Source organism: Mus musculus, chromosome 5 (genome assembly GCF_000001635.26).
Source record: "Mus musculus strain C57BL/6J chromosome 5, GRCm38.p6 C57BL/6J".
NCBI lineage: Eukaryota > Metazoa > Chordata > Mammalia > Rodentia > Muridae > Mus > Mus musculus.
The window spans coordinates 136966579-136980600 of record NC_000071.6 but is presented as its reverse complement, the minus strand read 5'-3'; the positions used below and the strand labels follow the sequence as shown (position 1 = coordinate 136980600).

Sequence of the window (14022 nt, the reverse complement as noted above, 5' to 3'; positions counted from 1 at the left end):
GATTAAAGGTGTGCATCACTGTGCCTAGCTTGAAAGGAGGCACTTTAGTTTCTTTTTCCTGGTTCTGAGTTCATGTTTTATCTCTTCTCCCTTCCCTCCATTTCCACCCCCTCCTCTCCTCTGTCCCTGCTCCCACCCCCTTTTTTTCTGGAACCCAAGGCATTGTACAGGTTAGGCGAGCACTCGACTGCTGAAACTCACCTCCAGGCCTCAATCGGAGGATTCTGGATAAGCACTCAGCCCCTGAGATACATCCCAGATCACTTTTTTTTTTTTGGTTTTTTGAGACAGGGTTTCTCTGTATAGCCCTGGCTGCCCTGGAACTCACTCTGTAGCCAGGCTGGCCTCTAACTCAGAAACCTGCCTGCCTCTGCCTCCCAAGTGCTGGGATTAAAGGCGTGCACTACCACCACCCAGCCCAGATCACTTTTATTTTGTAATCTGAAACAGGATCTCACTAGATTGTCCAGGCTGAACTCAACTCTATAGCTCCAGCAGCCCTTGAGTTCATTATCTTCCTGCCTCTGCCTCCCAAATAGCCTCAATTACAGATTGTACCGTCAGCAACCCTTTAAGTTTAGATTTCAGTTTTGAGCTAGCTTCAAGGGCTGAGTGAGTAGGCAGGGTGGGGTAAGGGCTGAGGAGTGTTGCAAAATGGTGTAAGAGGAAACCAGATAGTTCTGTCTGATATTTGACAAAATGGGACCAGTCAGGCTGACTCTTGTCCCTGATGCTACTAGTGTGCAGGGACACTCAGGATGTCGGAAGTGGGGTATGGAGAATTGTCACAGCATTAGACCAAGGCATTCCTGGGAAGCATGGGGGAAGCTTAGAGGTTCCTGTTGCTGGTGGTGCTGGCTGCAGAGATTGGCATGGTGTCTGCAGGATCCCAGACTCGCTACTTGTCTAAGTGGATTGCAGGCTGTAATTGCAGGCTGTAATTACCTAATCCTTGAAATTACCCTGCTAAGCACACAGCAGGAGCGGTCCTAAGCATTTGCTGGACAAATGACCTTAATTAGCTACTAATGAGATCCAGCAAGGTTTTTCAAGGTTTTTGAGACAAGTTCTCGCTAAAATTTTGGGTTGGTGAGATGGCTTAATGGGTAAAGGCACTTGTGACTTGTAGCTGAGTTTGATCCCTGGGACTGACGCCCACAAGTTGTCCTTTGACTTTCACAAACTTGAGGAGTCCCTAGGAAGAGGAAGAGGAGGAGGACAAAGAGGAAGGATTGGAGGAGGCCGAGGGGTCAACACCACGAAAACATGGCCTAAAGAATCAACTGACCTGGACTCCCAGGGGTCACAGAGATCAGGGAGCCTGCGTGGATCTGACCTAGGTCCTCTGCATGTGTTTTGGTTGCTGTGGTGGTTTGAATCTGCTTGGCCCATGGGAGGTGGCACTACTGGGAAGTGTGGTCTTGTTGGAAGGGTGGGCTTTGAGGTCTTATGTTTGAGCTCCGCCCAGGACAGAAGAGACCCTCCTCCTGGCTTCCTGCAGAAGATAATCTCTCCTGATTGTCTGTGGGTCAATATGTAGAACTCTCAGCTCCTGCGGCACCGCATCTGCCTGCATCCTGCCAGGCTTCCTTGCCATGATGATACTGGACTGAACCTCTGAAACTGTAAGCTAGCCCCAATTAAATGTTGTCCTTTATAAGAGTTGCCCTGGTCATGGTGTCTGTTCACAGCAATGGAAACCCTAACTAAGACAGTTATGTAACTTGGTGTTCTTGTGGGAGCAGGGACTGTCTCTGACTCTTTTACCTGTCTTTAAGACCCTTTTCTGTGGAGAGCCGTGCCGCGAGCAATTGCGAGCTGCGAGCAATCACCATTATAAGACGGTGCTGGCCTCTGCTGTGCCTAACTAGTAAACAAGCCTTGTACGCAGGTGCGAGAGTGAACTCACTCCTAGTCACTGCCCATCTCAGGGCATAGTAATGGGGTGATGGGCGAGCAACGAATCAGGAGCTGACACGCCATATCAGGTGCTGAAACGCCATGGCTGAGGGCTATATAAGCGACTCCATTTTCTGGGGTCGGGGTCTTCCTGAGAAGTAAGCAATAAAAGCTTTGCCGTAGAAGAACCGGTGGTTGCGTCTTTCTTGCGGTTGAGTGGGACGCAATACTTTTCTACTAGGTTGCCTCATGCAGCCTTGATGTAAGAATATGTGCCAGGTCTTATTGTAGCTTGATATGGAGTATTTCATTGATGTCCCTAGGCCTGTTCTTTTCTGAAGGAAGGTTGAGGGGAGCAGATCTGGGAGAGAGGGAAGATGGTGGGGAAAAGAGAAGGAGGAGAGATTACAGTGTAGTCAGGGTGTAATATATGAGAGAAGAATAAATAAAAATGGGGGTGTGTGACTCACCCCCATTGGACTGGCGGTGATGACTTTTAATCCCAGCACTCAGGAAGCAGAGGCAGACATATCTCTGTGAGTTCCAGGCCAGCCTAGTCTACAGAAGAAATTCTGGGACAGCCAGGGCTACACAGAGAAAAGCAAAAAACACAAAGAAAGAAAACAAAGAAAAAAGTTCCCCTCGGTCTTTTATAGTTCTGTGACCACAGAGCGGCTGAAGAAATAGGAACCCCACCCTGCAACCAGCTCAATACTGTTAAGAGGTCAGTTGTGCAACTCGGCTTAAGGCTTTCTGAAAGGAAGGGAAGAGGCAGGCAGGGGAGTCGATACAGTTGTGTGGATTCTGTTACAGGAAAAAGAAAGGGCCACTTGCCAAAACCCAGAGGCAGACCCAGGTCACCAAAAAGTGCTGCAGGGGGCCCTGTCCCAGTTTTCCCACAGGACTCAAGGTTTCTGTTTAGTGGCTTCATTTTCTTTTCTTTTTTTTTCTTTGTGTGTGTGTGTGTGTGTGTGTGTGTGTGTGTGTGTGTGTGCATGTGTACTTGGGTGTGTGTGTGTACAGATCAACCTTAGGTGGTGTTAGTTTCTGCTATTAACTTGACACAAACCCAAAATTATCTGAAGGAGTCTCAATTGGAGGACTGCCTGGATCTGATTGGCCTGTGGGCACCTCTGTGGGGGCATTTTCCTAACTGCTAATTCCCGAGGCAGGTGAGCTTGGGCTCTATAAAAATACTACTGGAATGTGCATGTATCCTGTGCCCTGGGAATTAAAAGCTGAAATAAACCTCTTTCTCCCTAAGTTGCTTTTGGTCACAGTGGCATCACAACAGAAAGCAGATGTGTCTTGCTCTGACACTCTGACATTTGTTGAGAAGGCTGGCCAGCCTGTGACCCCCGCCCCCTTCATCTCCCAGCCTGTGACCCCCACCCCCTTTTCATCTCCCCAGTGCTGGGATTACAAGCATAAGCCACCATACCTGGGCTTTTTTCTTTCTTTCTTTTTCTTTAAAAAACTTTTTTTCAAGAGAGGTTTCTCTGTGTAGTGCTGGCTGTCCTAGAACTTGCTCTGTAGAGCTGGCTGGCCTGGAACTCACAGATATCCGCCTGCCTCTGATTCCCGAATGCTAGGATTAAGGGCGTGCACCACCACTGCCCAGCTATCTAGCCTTTTGATTTGGATTCTGGGACTAGAACTCAGGTCCTCACTTGATTGAAAGGCAATTGCTTACCAATTGAGCTAGCTCCCTAATTAAGCTCTGCTAGCTGCGTTTTGTAGCCATGGTGTCACGTAGCCCAGGCTGGCTTCAGACTCACCATAGAGCTAAGGATGTCCTTGATTCTGCCTTCCAAGTGCTGGGGTCACAGGGGTGCACGATTACGCGCAGACTCACTTTTAAAATCTAATCAGGCACCAGCTCTACTTGGTTCCCAAAGGCTCACACTAAGCTGCCCACAACATACCAATCCGCTGTGTTACACACGGACCTTCAGAGCCTCTTCCTTGAAGATATTGTAGCTTTTCCACAGAAATATGTCCATATTAGGCCCAGCCTATTCTTGATGAGTACACTCGGGCCTAAGTGAAATAAACAAACAAACAAACAAGACACAGTCCCAGGGATTTCCTTTTAAGGAGCCTGTACCATGGTTTGATGTCTTATTCTCTGAGACTCTTTAAAATGCCAGAATCCATAATCTAAGATACCATTTTCTTTTTCTTTTTCCTTTCCTTTTCTTTTCTTTTCTTTTTTGTTTTGTTGTTGTTTGGGGGTTTTGGGTTTTTTGTTGTTTGTTTTTGTTTTTTAAGACAGGGTTTCTCTGTGTAGCCCTGGTTGTCCTAGACTCACTCTGAAGACCAGGCTGGCCTTGAACTCACAGAGATCTGCCTGCCTCTGCCTCCCGAGTGCTGGGATTAAAGGCATGCATTCCTAAACCTGCAGAGTATCACATTCTTTTTGTTTGTTTGTTTGTTTGTTTGTTTGTTTTGTTTTTTGTTTTTTCGAGACAGGGTTTCTCTGTGTAGCCCTGGCTGTTCTGGAACTCACTTTGTAGACCAGGCTGGCCTCAAACTCAGAAATCCGCCTGCCTCTGCCTTCCGAGTGCTGGGATTAAAGGCGTGTGCCACCACGCCCGGCTGGGTATCACGTTCTCATGAGCTCCTCTTTCTGGACCCTCAAGCTCCCGCTTGTATTATTTATCTCTGGTAAGGGACTGAAGAGATGGCTCAGCAGTTAAGAGCCCTTGCAGATCTGACAGAAGAGCAGGATTCTGTTTCCAGCACCCACGTGGGTTGGCTCACAGCCTCCTGTGCCCTCTGTGGGTCTCTTCAGGTACCTGTAGGCACATGCTGTACCCAAGCCCCATGACAGCACACACACATTCATGCAAAGACTGCATCATTTAAAATATCTTTATTTTAAACCCCAAACCTTCAAACACACATGCACCTACCAATGCCTGTTCTAGATCAACTGCCCCTGTGTGAGACTGTGAGAAAATAGGTCAAGAGTCAACAGAGAGGAACTTTCAGCAGGCCAGGAGCATCACAGCTATTAGCAATCTCCTGAGGTGGGTGACTCAGATCAGTTGTTAGTGACTCCCCCTTTCAAATCCTTTTGTTGAGAATGTGTGCATGTGTGTAGTCTATGTACAAGTCTGTGTGCCTGAGAAGGTGGGAAGAGGGTTTCCAGCTCCCTGCTCCATCGCGCTCCACCTCATTCCCTTAAGACTGCGTCTCATATGGAGCCTGGAGCCAGGGTGGAAGCCAGGAAGCCTCAAGAATACCTCAACCTAGCATACTTGGGTTGCAGGATTGTATCCATGGCCTGCCATTTACACAGGTTCTGGGGATTTGAACTCAGGTCCTCATACTTGGGTAGCAAACACTCAACTCACTGAGCCATCTCCCCAGCTCCCTGACACACTATCTCACTAGATGAGACAGCCCCCAAATTGGGCAGACTTGACAGTCTGTGGTTTGAAAAGGACTCCCTTATGTGGCTGTGACTCCATGACCCCTGGTGCCCCCTGAACAATCACAATATACATTTATTCATGCACACATTTATATGGAGTCACATGCTGCAGACACCTCTGTCCCCTTGTGTCCAGCTGTAAGAAGCAGGCAAGTTGCCCCTGAAGCTTCTGTTCCAGGGAGAGGCTGAGTGCCAGATAAGGTGTGCCTAGAGTGGGTAGTGGCTTCCAGGCACAGGGTGAGGCCAGGAAATTTGGCCTGTCCTGAGGTTATTAACTGGAGACTGGTCTGCCTGCAGGTCCTGGAGACAGTGGGACAAGAAATGGTGTCCAGCAGGCCAGAGCTTCCTACACGTATGCGTTTTTGCCATATTTACCGAAGCTGATGTCACTCTCATCCGAGGTGGCACGGGGTATCACAACCGTAGAAGGCTTGTAGGGAAGCCCAGCCCTGTGGGATGAAGAGGAAGGTGGGGTCACAGGGGTCATAGGATGCTGTGGTAATCACTCCATACCCTCCTCCCGCTCATCCCCTCACCTGGTGGCTGGTTCCTCCTTGGAGGAACAGCAGCAGGTGGAGAAGACACAGATGCCGCCCAGGATGGAGAGCAGGGAGGCACTCCAGCCCAAGTAGAGGGCGGGGCCCAGTTCATACCTGGAGGAGTGGAAAAGGTGAGTGCCAGCCCAGAGGAGTGTGGGCTGAGACCCACCTGCTGTCCCCAAGGGTGGGTTCCTCACTTACTTGGTTCCAGCATACAGTGGGTTGAAGAAGTCAGTAGTGATGTTGACGGCGTACCACGAGATAGCCACCATCCCACAGGCTCCTGGAGAAAAAGGTCTGAGGATCTGGTCCTATGTGCCCCTCCCACGCCACAACCCCCCCCACACACACACACACACATACACAAGCAAGTGAGCTACGAGGGGCTTGAGAGACGGGCAGAGCAGGAGCAGGGACGGAATGTCATGTCCAAGAGTAATGCTTCCTTTCCTCAGACATGGTCAAACTCCAGCCATCAGGTCACACAAGTCCCAGGGGATCTTTTTAAAGACAAGATCTTAGGAAGCCTAGGCTGGCCTTGAACTCACCATGTAGCCTGGCATAACCTTGATCCTGTTACCTCTGGAGAATATAGTCACGAGCCACCACAGAGTGCACGACTAGCCTTCAATCATATGGAGGGACTAGAATTTAAAAGGATTCCCTGGGAGACAGGGAGAACAGCCATGGCTGGGTAATAAAGAAGACCAACTTCTTCCTCCCTTCTGGACCCGAGACAAAAGCCTGGCAGCTTAAAACAAAAGCCTTGTGGACTTTCTTCTCCTGCCAGCACACCGCACTGATGGACTGACTCAACAGTCCAACACCCGATCAGGATATGTTACACAACACCTGAGGGCCCATCAGTCTACCCTGTCTTTCCTTCCAACTGACCAACCCTAAATTAGGAAGCATCTTCAGACTGAAAAAAAGAAACAGCCAAGCCTCAGCCCGTGACAGCCAAACCTCAGCCCTTGACAAGATACTGGACTTTCGGCGTCTCCAGCCCGCCCTGCTTTGCAGTCTTTCTCTGTGTGTCTGCCGCATGGTTGTATTTCCTTATCACTAATAAAAGCTTTTCCTCTACTGCAGATTCATTTGCTGTGTCCAAGATTTCTCCACTGCTCTCTGTCCAGCATGGGACTTTTTCCCCTGCCATTTAATAATTCTTTAACTGGCAGAGAACATGACCTAATCATGACCCCCAGATGCTAACAATCCACATCTTGAAAGCCCAGCCGTCCAAAAAAGTCTTTCCTGCCTCCGACATCCCTGTGGTTTGTCACTTACCTCCAGCAAACTGGCTAAGGGAACTTGCCAAGCCTTCAGAGCTAGGAAATGGAAATACCCCCCACTCTGTGTTATTTAGTGTGTGGTGTATCCACCTGAGTGGAGGTGCTCGTATGAAGGCCAAAGGAAAACTTCCCAAGGCTGGTTCTTCCCACCTACTATGGGGGTCTCTGGATCAATCTTGGGTCACCACAAAGTGCCTTCACTCTCCAACCCTGCGTGGTTTATCATGAAGAAGTGAAATGTGTGCAGAAATGAAGTAAGCTGGGCAGTAATGGGCCATCTGTATATCACTACTATGAGTGAGCATGTGTGTGTTATGTGTATGTGTGATGTGTGTGTATGTGTGTATATGCTGTGTATACGTGTGATATGCATATATGTATGCATGTGTGTATATGTGTGTATATGTGTATGTTGTATATATATATGATATGTATGTGCATATGTGTGTATATATGTATATGTGTACATGTATATGTGTATATATGTATATGTGTATATGTATGTGTGTACGTACATGTGTATGCTGTGTGTATGTGTGATACATATGTTGTATATATGTGTGTATGTGTATATGTCTGTGTTGTATATATGTGTGATATGTATGTGCATACGTGTGTGTGTATATGTGTATGTTATATGTATATGTGTGTGTATTTATGTGACTCTGTCTGTGTGTGTGTGTACATGCCCTGACTCTGATCTCTCAGCCAGTCATAAGCTCTGGAAGGAAACAGTCTCTCAGATCTGCCTGGGCTTTGGCTCAGATGGGAGCAGAGACAACCCTACCTTCGACAGTGAGTTGTGGTCTAGAGATCTGCAGGGTACAAACAGGGTGGAGAGAGGGGAGAGCTGAGGCACAGAGGGCTGGGGTCAACTGAAAGGGGAAGGTGAGACAAGCCCTGAGATACCCCCCACCCCGTGGGTCCACTCTGTCCCCCATTACCAGCAAGTATGTGGAGGGTCCCTGCAATGGCCAGCAGCTTGGCCTTCTTGGAGAGATCCATGTTGCCCACGTTGGTGCAGCGGAGTCCCACCATGCCTAGAAAGAGGCCCAGGAAGCCCAGGAGGATGGCGGTGATCATGAGAGCCCGGCAGCCCTGGACATACCCTGGAGAGTGTACAGTGGGGAAGCCATCAGCCTTTTCCTGCTGGTCTCTTGCACCTGAAACTCCTAGGACCCTCCCCCTTCAGGATCCATTCCAGACTCCCTCCTTATTTCTTTTGCTCCATCTTGGCTCCTCTTCTCTCACCCGCAGCCTAACTAAGCCTCATGTAGCCTAGGTTGGCCCCTCTTCTCTCATCCTCAGCCTAACTAAGCCTCATGTAGCCTAGGTTGGCCCCTCTTCTCTCATCCTCAGCCTAACTAAGCCTCATGTAGCCTAGGTTGGCCCCACACTTGTTGTAGTGGCTGAGCATGACCTTAAGCTTCTCCTCTGGTCTCTGCCTCACGGTGCTGGGGTGACGGGCACACACCACCAGTTCTGGGTTATATGATGCTGGGGATACAACCCATGTGTCCCTGGGGGAGCATAAACAGTATCTATCCCTTCCTCTGGAGGTCCCAAGAACAAACCAAAGTAGGACACCACCAAATGTCACGTTGGGTGACAAGTTTATCGAGCCACCTTACAGAGAACATGAAAAACCCTTACTGGCAGGAGGATGGCTAGCCCCAAAGTAGCCACAACGGAAAGTCTTCACCCAGCATGGATGATGGCTCCCACAGCCACAGAATTGAAGCCTCTTCCCTAGTCTTCCGCAGCCTGTCCATCCTAGCCTCTCCCTGAGGTATTAGGCCTCATACAATTAAGGCAGAACTGCAAATGTTTGGAGAGGTGATTAGACACTCAAGTGAGGGCTCAATGACTCTTCCCATACTCTCCTTTTTCTCCCTCCCTCCCTCCCTCCCTTCCTCCCTCCCTTCCTTCCTTCCTTCCTTCCTTCCTTCCTTCCTTCCTTCCTTCCTTCCTTCCTTCCTTCCTCTCTCCTACCCCACAAGACATGGTTTCCCTGTGTAGTCGCTGGCCATCCTAGAATTCGATACACAAAACTGGTCTCGAATTCAGAGATCTGCCTGCCTCTGCCTGTCTGTCCATCTGTCTGTCTGTCTATCTATTTATTTATCTATCTGCCTCAAATTTGCTACATAGCGCTAGGCATGGTGGTGCATGCCTTTAATCCCAGCACTCGGGAGGCAGAGGCAGGCGGATTTCTGAGTTCGAGGCCAGCCTGGTCTACAGAATGAGTTCCAGGACAGCCAGGGCTATACAGAGAAACCCTGTCTCAAAAAAAAAAAAAAAATGCTACATAGCTAACTCTTGATCCTCCTGCCTCAGCCTTGGTTTGCTGGGATTACAGGCCTATGCTACTATACCCAACACCTTGAACACTGGGTTGGAGCTGAGTAACCAGCAGGGGGCAGCAATGATTCAGGGCAGAGGGTAGAGGACCATGGAAGTTGGAAACCTGGGCCTAGGAACCCAGCCCAGTCAGTTCAGCTCAGAATCTTTTGGTGCCTTGGTTTCCCTTTCCCCAAAGCTGAGGGAAGCGTCTGGCTCCTCCTCCTGGTTTTGATGGTTGCCAAACACTCTCAGGAACCTTGTACCCCTTCTCTGGGTGGGGCCCATAGTGCATGGTGCATGGTGCAGAAGGCAAAAGGCTTGGGTCTCTGCCAAGAAGAGATGAAGGAGCCTGGAGTTAAGAGGTAGGGAGGGGGGACAAAGGTCTCTGAGAGGACGTTATGACTCCCAGCCACACCTTCTAGAGAGTTCTCCCACCAATTCTTTTTTTTTCCCCATAGTCCCCTCCCTCCCACCAATTCTTTATGTGCAGAGAACGCTAATGGACAAAGGAAAGATGACTGAAGGGCCTATGGGTATGTGGATCCAGAGAGTGGTTGAATAGAATAGAGACTGCACAGGTGTGAAGTCATTAACTGGTTGTTAGGCCTGGCTTGGTGAGTTATGCCTGAAATCACCACAGCACTGAAGAGGTTGAGGCAAGAGGGCTGCATGTTCAAGGCCAGCCCGGGCAGCTCAGCAATATTGTCTCAAAATGGAATATAAAAAGAAGGTTGGCACTGTAGCTCAGAGGTAGAGCTTTTTGCTTGCAATTCCCCAGTGAGGGCTTGGGGTAGTTCTTAGTGGTATAACCCTGGCCTAGACTCCTCCACTGAGGGACAGAGGGTAGCTCAGTGGTATCATGCTTGTCTGGTATATGTATATATATGGTTCTGACTTTAGTCTCTAATATTGGGTGCAAAGGGGGCAGGGCGATCCCTCTTGGAACTCAGTAGACCATAGAAGAATAAACTGGCTCACGGCTTACACACAGTAAATAGAAATCACAACTTCTCTCCACTTCCTCTGCCTCTAGACAGGCTGCTTACCTCTGCAGAGTGGCTGCACTTTGACAAAACGAGGTTAACGGTGTAAATATATCTGAAAAGCACAGACTGCTAAGGGAAGGGGAATGTCCATGTAAAAGGAAAAGCTACGCATGGTAGTGCACACCTGTAATCCCAGCACTTGCAAGGCTGGTGCAGGAGGCTCTTTTCCAGTTCAGGACTAGCCTAGGCTACATGAGGTCAGAGATTGGACTACATAGCAACACCATGTCTCAAAACAATGTGTGTGTATGTGTGTGCACACGCGCGCACGTGCGTGCATGTACACACACACACACCAAACCAAAGAACATAACTCCCTCCATTACCCCGAGCAAACTCCATGTGGTTTTCCTCCAAATTCAAGTTCTCTTATGGGCAAAGAGCAGCAACCCCGTGTGAGACCCCCCTACACACACCAGGCTCACAGCAAAATGCCCTCTGCACACCAGGGATGCAGCAGGCTGGCCGGGCGCTGCGTTGACTCTATGCATGGTCCCCTCTGGCCACTTATTGCTCTGAGTTTGTGGCCCAGAATAGATTCAGTTTTTCCACAGGTTGGGTATGGAGCATAGTCAGCAGTCCTAGCTGCTGGCTACCTCAGGAGAGCTGGGGAAAGCGGAGTACCAGAGATTCACCTAGACACCATCTCAGCTCAGAGCATCTTCCAGATATGAGGTCATTTCACAACGTTCTGTTTGCCACCCTGGGCAGGTCTCAGATTCCCCTACCCACTCACTCACCACCTGCAGTTGGGATCCCAGAAAAGCAAGACCAGAATCTAGTGTCAGGAACAACCAGAGAGGGTTCATGGTCATCGACTCTTTGTATCTGTAGTGTGGGGACAACTGGGAAGTCTAGTGGATGCCCGGGAGGTGATGGTGTGGACACGCACATGGCAGAATCAGTTTGGGGAGCTACTGTTTGGTTTGGATTGGTGCACGTGTTATGTGTGTTTGGGGATCCCTTGGGGGAAATGATGGGAGGGAAGGGAGGAGGTGTTGTGCGGTGAGCAAGAAAGGGGCAGGAGAAGGCTCCAAAGAAGGGCTAGGCCCAAGGTAGGCTGCAGGCTGCAGTCATTTAAGACCATCAAACAACACAAAACACTCTGAGCCCCAAATACACTTGTGCAGCCGCATAATGGCCTCTCCAGCATGCATCTAAACTTCCTAGTAGACTCCCTTCTGTCTGGAGTTTCAGCAGAGCAGGGAGACCCCCAGACGGTGGATGTTTGGAGAGCTATTGAGGGTGGCGTTCAACCAGCAAGATGGGCGTCTTGGTCTCACCCCTGCCAACTGAGCCAACCCTTCCCAGAACAAACTGCTAAAATACAGTCAACATCCCGTGCGCGCCTGCACGCTGCGTTGCTGAGAAGCCCCTTGACCACCAGCACACTAGCACCATGACGACTCTCAGCTTGCAGGTGGCTACCACCAAATTCATTCCATCCTTTACCTAGAGCTAGCAAAGACCCAAATCACATCTGGAAGCCCCCCTCAGCTGGCTGAGGGTCACACTTGAGGGCAGGGAACCGTGTGTAACACTCACACCTGTTCCATTCTGGGTCATACAGCACCCTTTTCTGTAGCTGTCCAGAACCAAGAGCTTCATCTGAAATCCTTGTGTCCCAAAGGCAACTACCTCCACCCTTTCCTCAAGGATCACTCCACCTAGCTCCCCAACCTCTCTCTGTCCCCTAGAGCCTCCCTCACCCCATACCAGAGAGGGCCAGCATGGACGGAAAGTCCCAGCAGTTGGAGACTCCCAGGGAGTCGGTGGCACAGCTGTACCACAGGTTCTCAAAGATGGTGTTGGTGGTGATGACGTTGCCATGGACCGTAGACACTCTCCAGTAGCTGTTTGAAAGGGTCAACCCCAGCATCAGCAGTCCCAGGGCTGACATGAAGAAGCCGAAGGTCTCCACAGCTACCGACATGCTGGGATGCAGGTCCCCCAAGGGGGCTTGAGCCCCAGGGATTGAGAGGGAGAGTTGGCACCTCCAGGTGAATTCCGGGGGCTTTGGCCCAAAAGGGATGTCACGGAAGACTGAGGAGGGAGAAGGCTGAAGGAGCGCTCATCCAGCTGCGATTCTTGTCTGCCGTCTTCTGGAGGTCAGGTCTGAGTGCCTCTGCCTGGTCTCTGGGAGGCTCTGCTTCCTGGCAGGTCAGAGGAATGAGCCAAGCCTGCTCCGCTCCGCAGCTGTTGATTGTGATGGAGGGAATAAACGGGCCAAAAGTCCACCCCCTCCCCCGGCCTCCGGCCTAGCCCGAGACTCCCCGCCCTAGGAGTGGGGAGGCTGGACTTACTAGGAGACTTAGGGATACAGCCAAGGAGCAGCCCCCAAGGGAGGCATTAGGAATCCAGGGGAAGTGGCCTGTCTCTGACTCAGCTGTCACCAGGGCCAGGGAATGAAATTAGAGGGACAAAGAGTTTTAGGTACCCAAAAGACCAGAGTGTCTAGAGAAGAAACCTTCTAACAGGCCCACCACAGGCTTCCATGATGGACTAAGAGAGCCTGAGAGCAACCTAAGACGCTGAAGACCCTACAGATGGGACACTAAATTGCCAAGGACCATGGAGTTTGAGTTGGGGGTGACAAGACCTCTCAGCCCTGCCAACCTGGATGTCTTTATCATAGGGCCCTGGGCTTGGATTTTTGGCTCTCAGCCTTGTTGACACAACATTATTGCCTTTTGGGTTGTAATGGGAGTTGGGACCACAGATCATAGCTCCTGGGCACACTCCCATTGCCCCAGCGGCTGCTTGGATCTAAATGCCACAGGGCTGAGGTGAGGCCACCGAATTCTACTTTCCTCCAAACTTCCTGAACTTGAATTGCCCCTCCAGGTGCCCTTTGACTCTTCGGTCCTGAGTTTGATCTTCCTGCCAAGGGTCCAGGGGCCCAGAGTGGGGGGCTGAACATAGGCCTAAGGCATAATTCTGGTTAATCTCTCTCCCTGTCCACTTACTAGGAACCATCACCAGCTCTATTAATCATGATAAGCGGAAACCTCTGGGTTCCCCACCCCACCCTAGCTGAGCACCTGTATGAACATAGATTCCCTTGTTGACTGCTTCCTGGTCTTGCTTGTGAAGTTGGCCCCAGGTTCCCTTTCTATGTGAGACAGAGCTATGCCCACCATGGCTCCCCATCCCCTCCTTCTCTGAATTAGGCTCCTCCACGCTCCCCTCAGGTACCTCCTCTTGCCCCCCCCCCCCCCCAGCGAGCCTGCCAGGGGCTGTGGAATGACAAGAATGCAGGAAAGTCAAACAGGCCCACGCAGAGCCTGGCACAAGGGGCATGGGGTGAGCTCTGTGAGATCTCTGCCTCCCATCCCACAGGCTGGGGCTGGGGTATCCTGTGCCCAACAACCCCCACGGTCCCTGCCATCTCCACACAGCTTCCTCTCTCACCCTACGTCATCAGTGTCCCCTGAAGGAGAAAGATTGGGCAGAGGAAGGGG

The 14022-nt window shown here is 50.4% G+C and overlaps 1 protein-coding gene across 1 annotated transcript; it reads right to left on the bottom strand.

Annotated features, from left to right (window-relative positions):
• Positions 1-4755: 4755 nt before the first annotated feature.
• Cldn15 (claudin 15) lies at positions 4756-12732 on the bottom strand. Its single transcript, NM_021719.4, has 5 exons — positions 12278-12732; positions 8117-8281; positions 6079-6160; positions 5875-5991; positions 4756-5787 (listed from the first exon to the last, which is right to left on the bottom strand). Exons 1-5 carry the CDS (start codon positions 12492-12494, stop codon positions 5685-5687), a joined length of 684 nt encoding a protein of 227 aa, NP_068365.1. The 5' UTR covers positions 12495-12732; the 3' UTR covers positions 4756-5684.
• Between the last annotated feature and the right edge of the window lie 1290 nt (positions 12733-14022).

Bases quoted from the DNA above. Each gene is read 5' to 3' on its own strand.
- Cldn15 (NM_021719.4), bottom strand. From the start codon at position 12,494: ATGTCGGTAGCTGTGGAGACCTTCGGCTTCTTCATGTCAGCCCTGGGA. The intron at 8,282-12,277 runs GTATGGGGTGAG...TACACTCTCCAG, and splicing joins GTCCATGCTGGCCCTCTCTG to GGTATGTCCAGGGCTGCCGG. The intron at 6,161-8,116 runs GTAATGGGGGAC...CTTTTTCTCCAG, and splicing joins GACCCTCCACATACTTGCTG to GAGCCTGTGGGATGGTGGCT.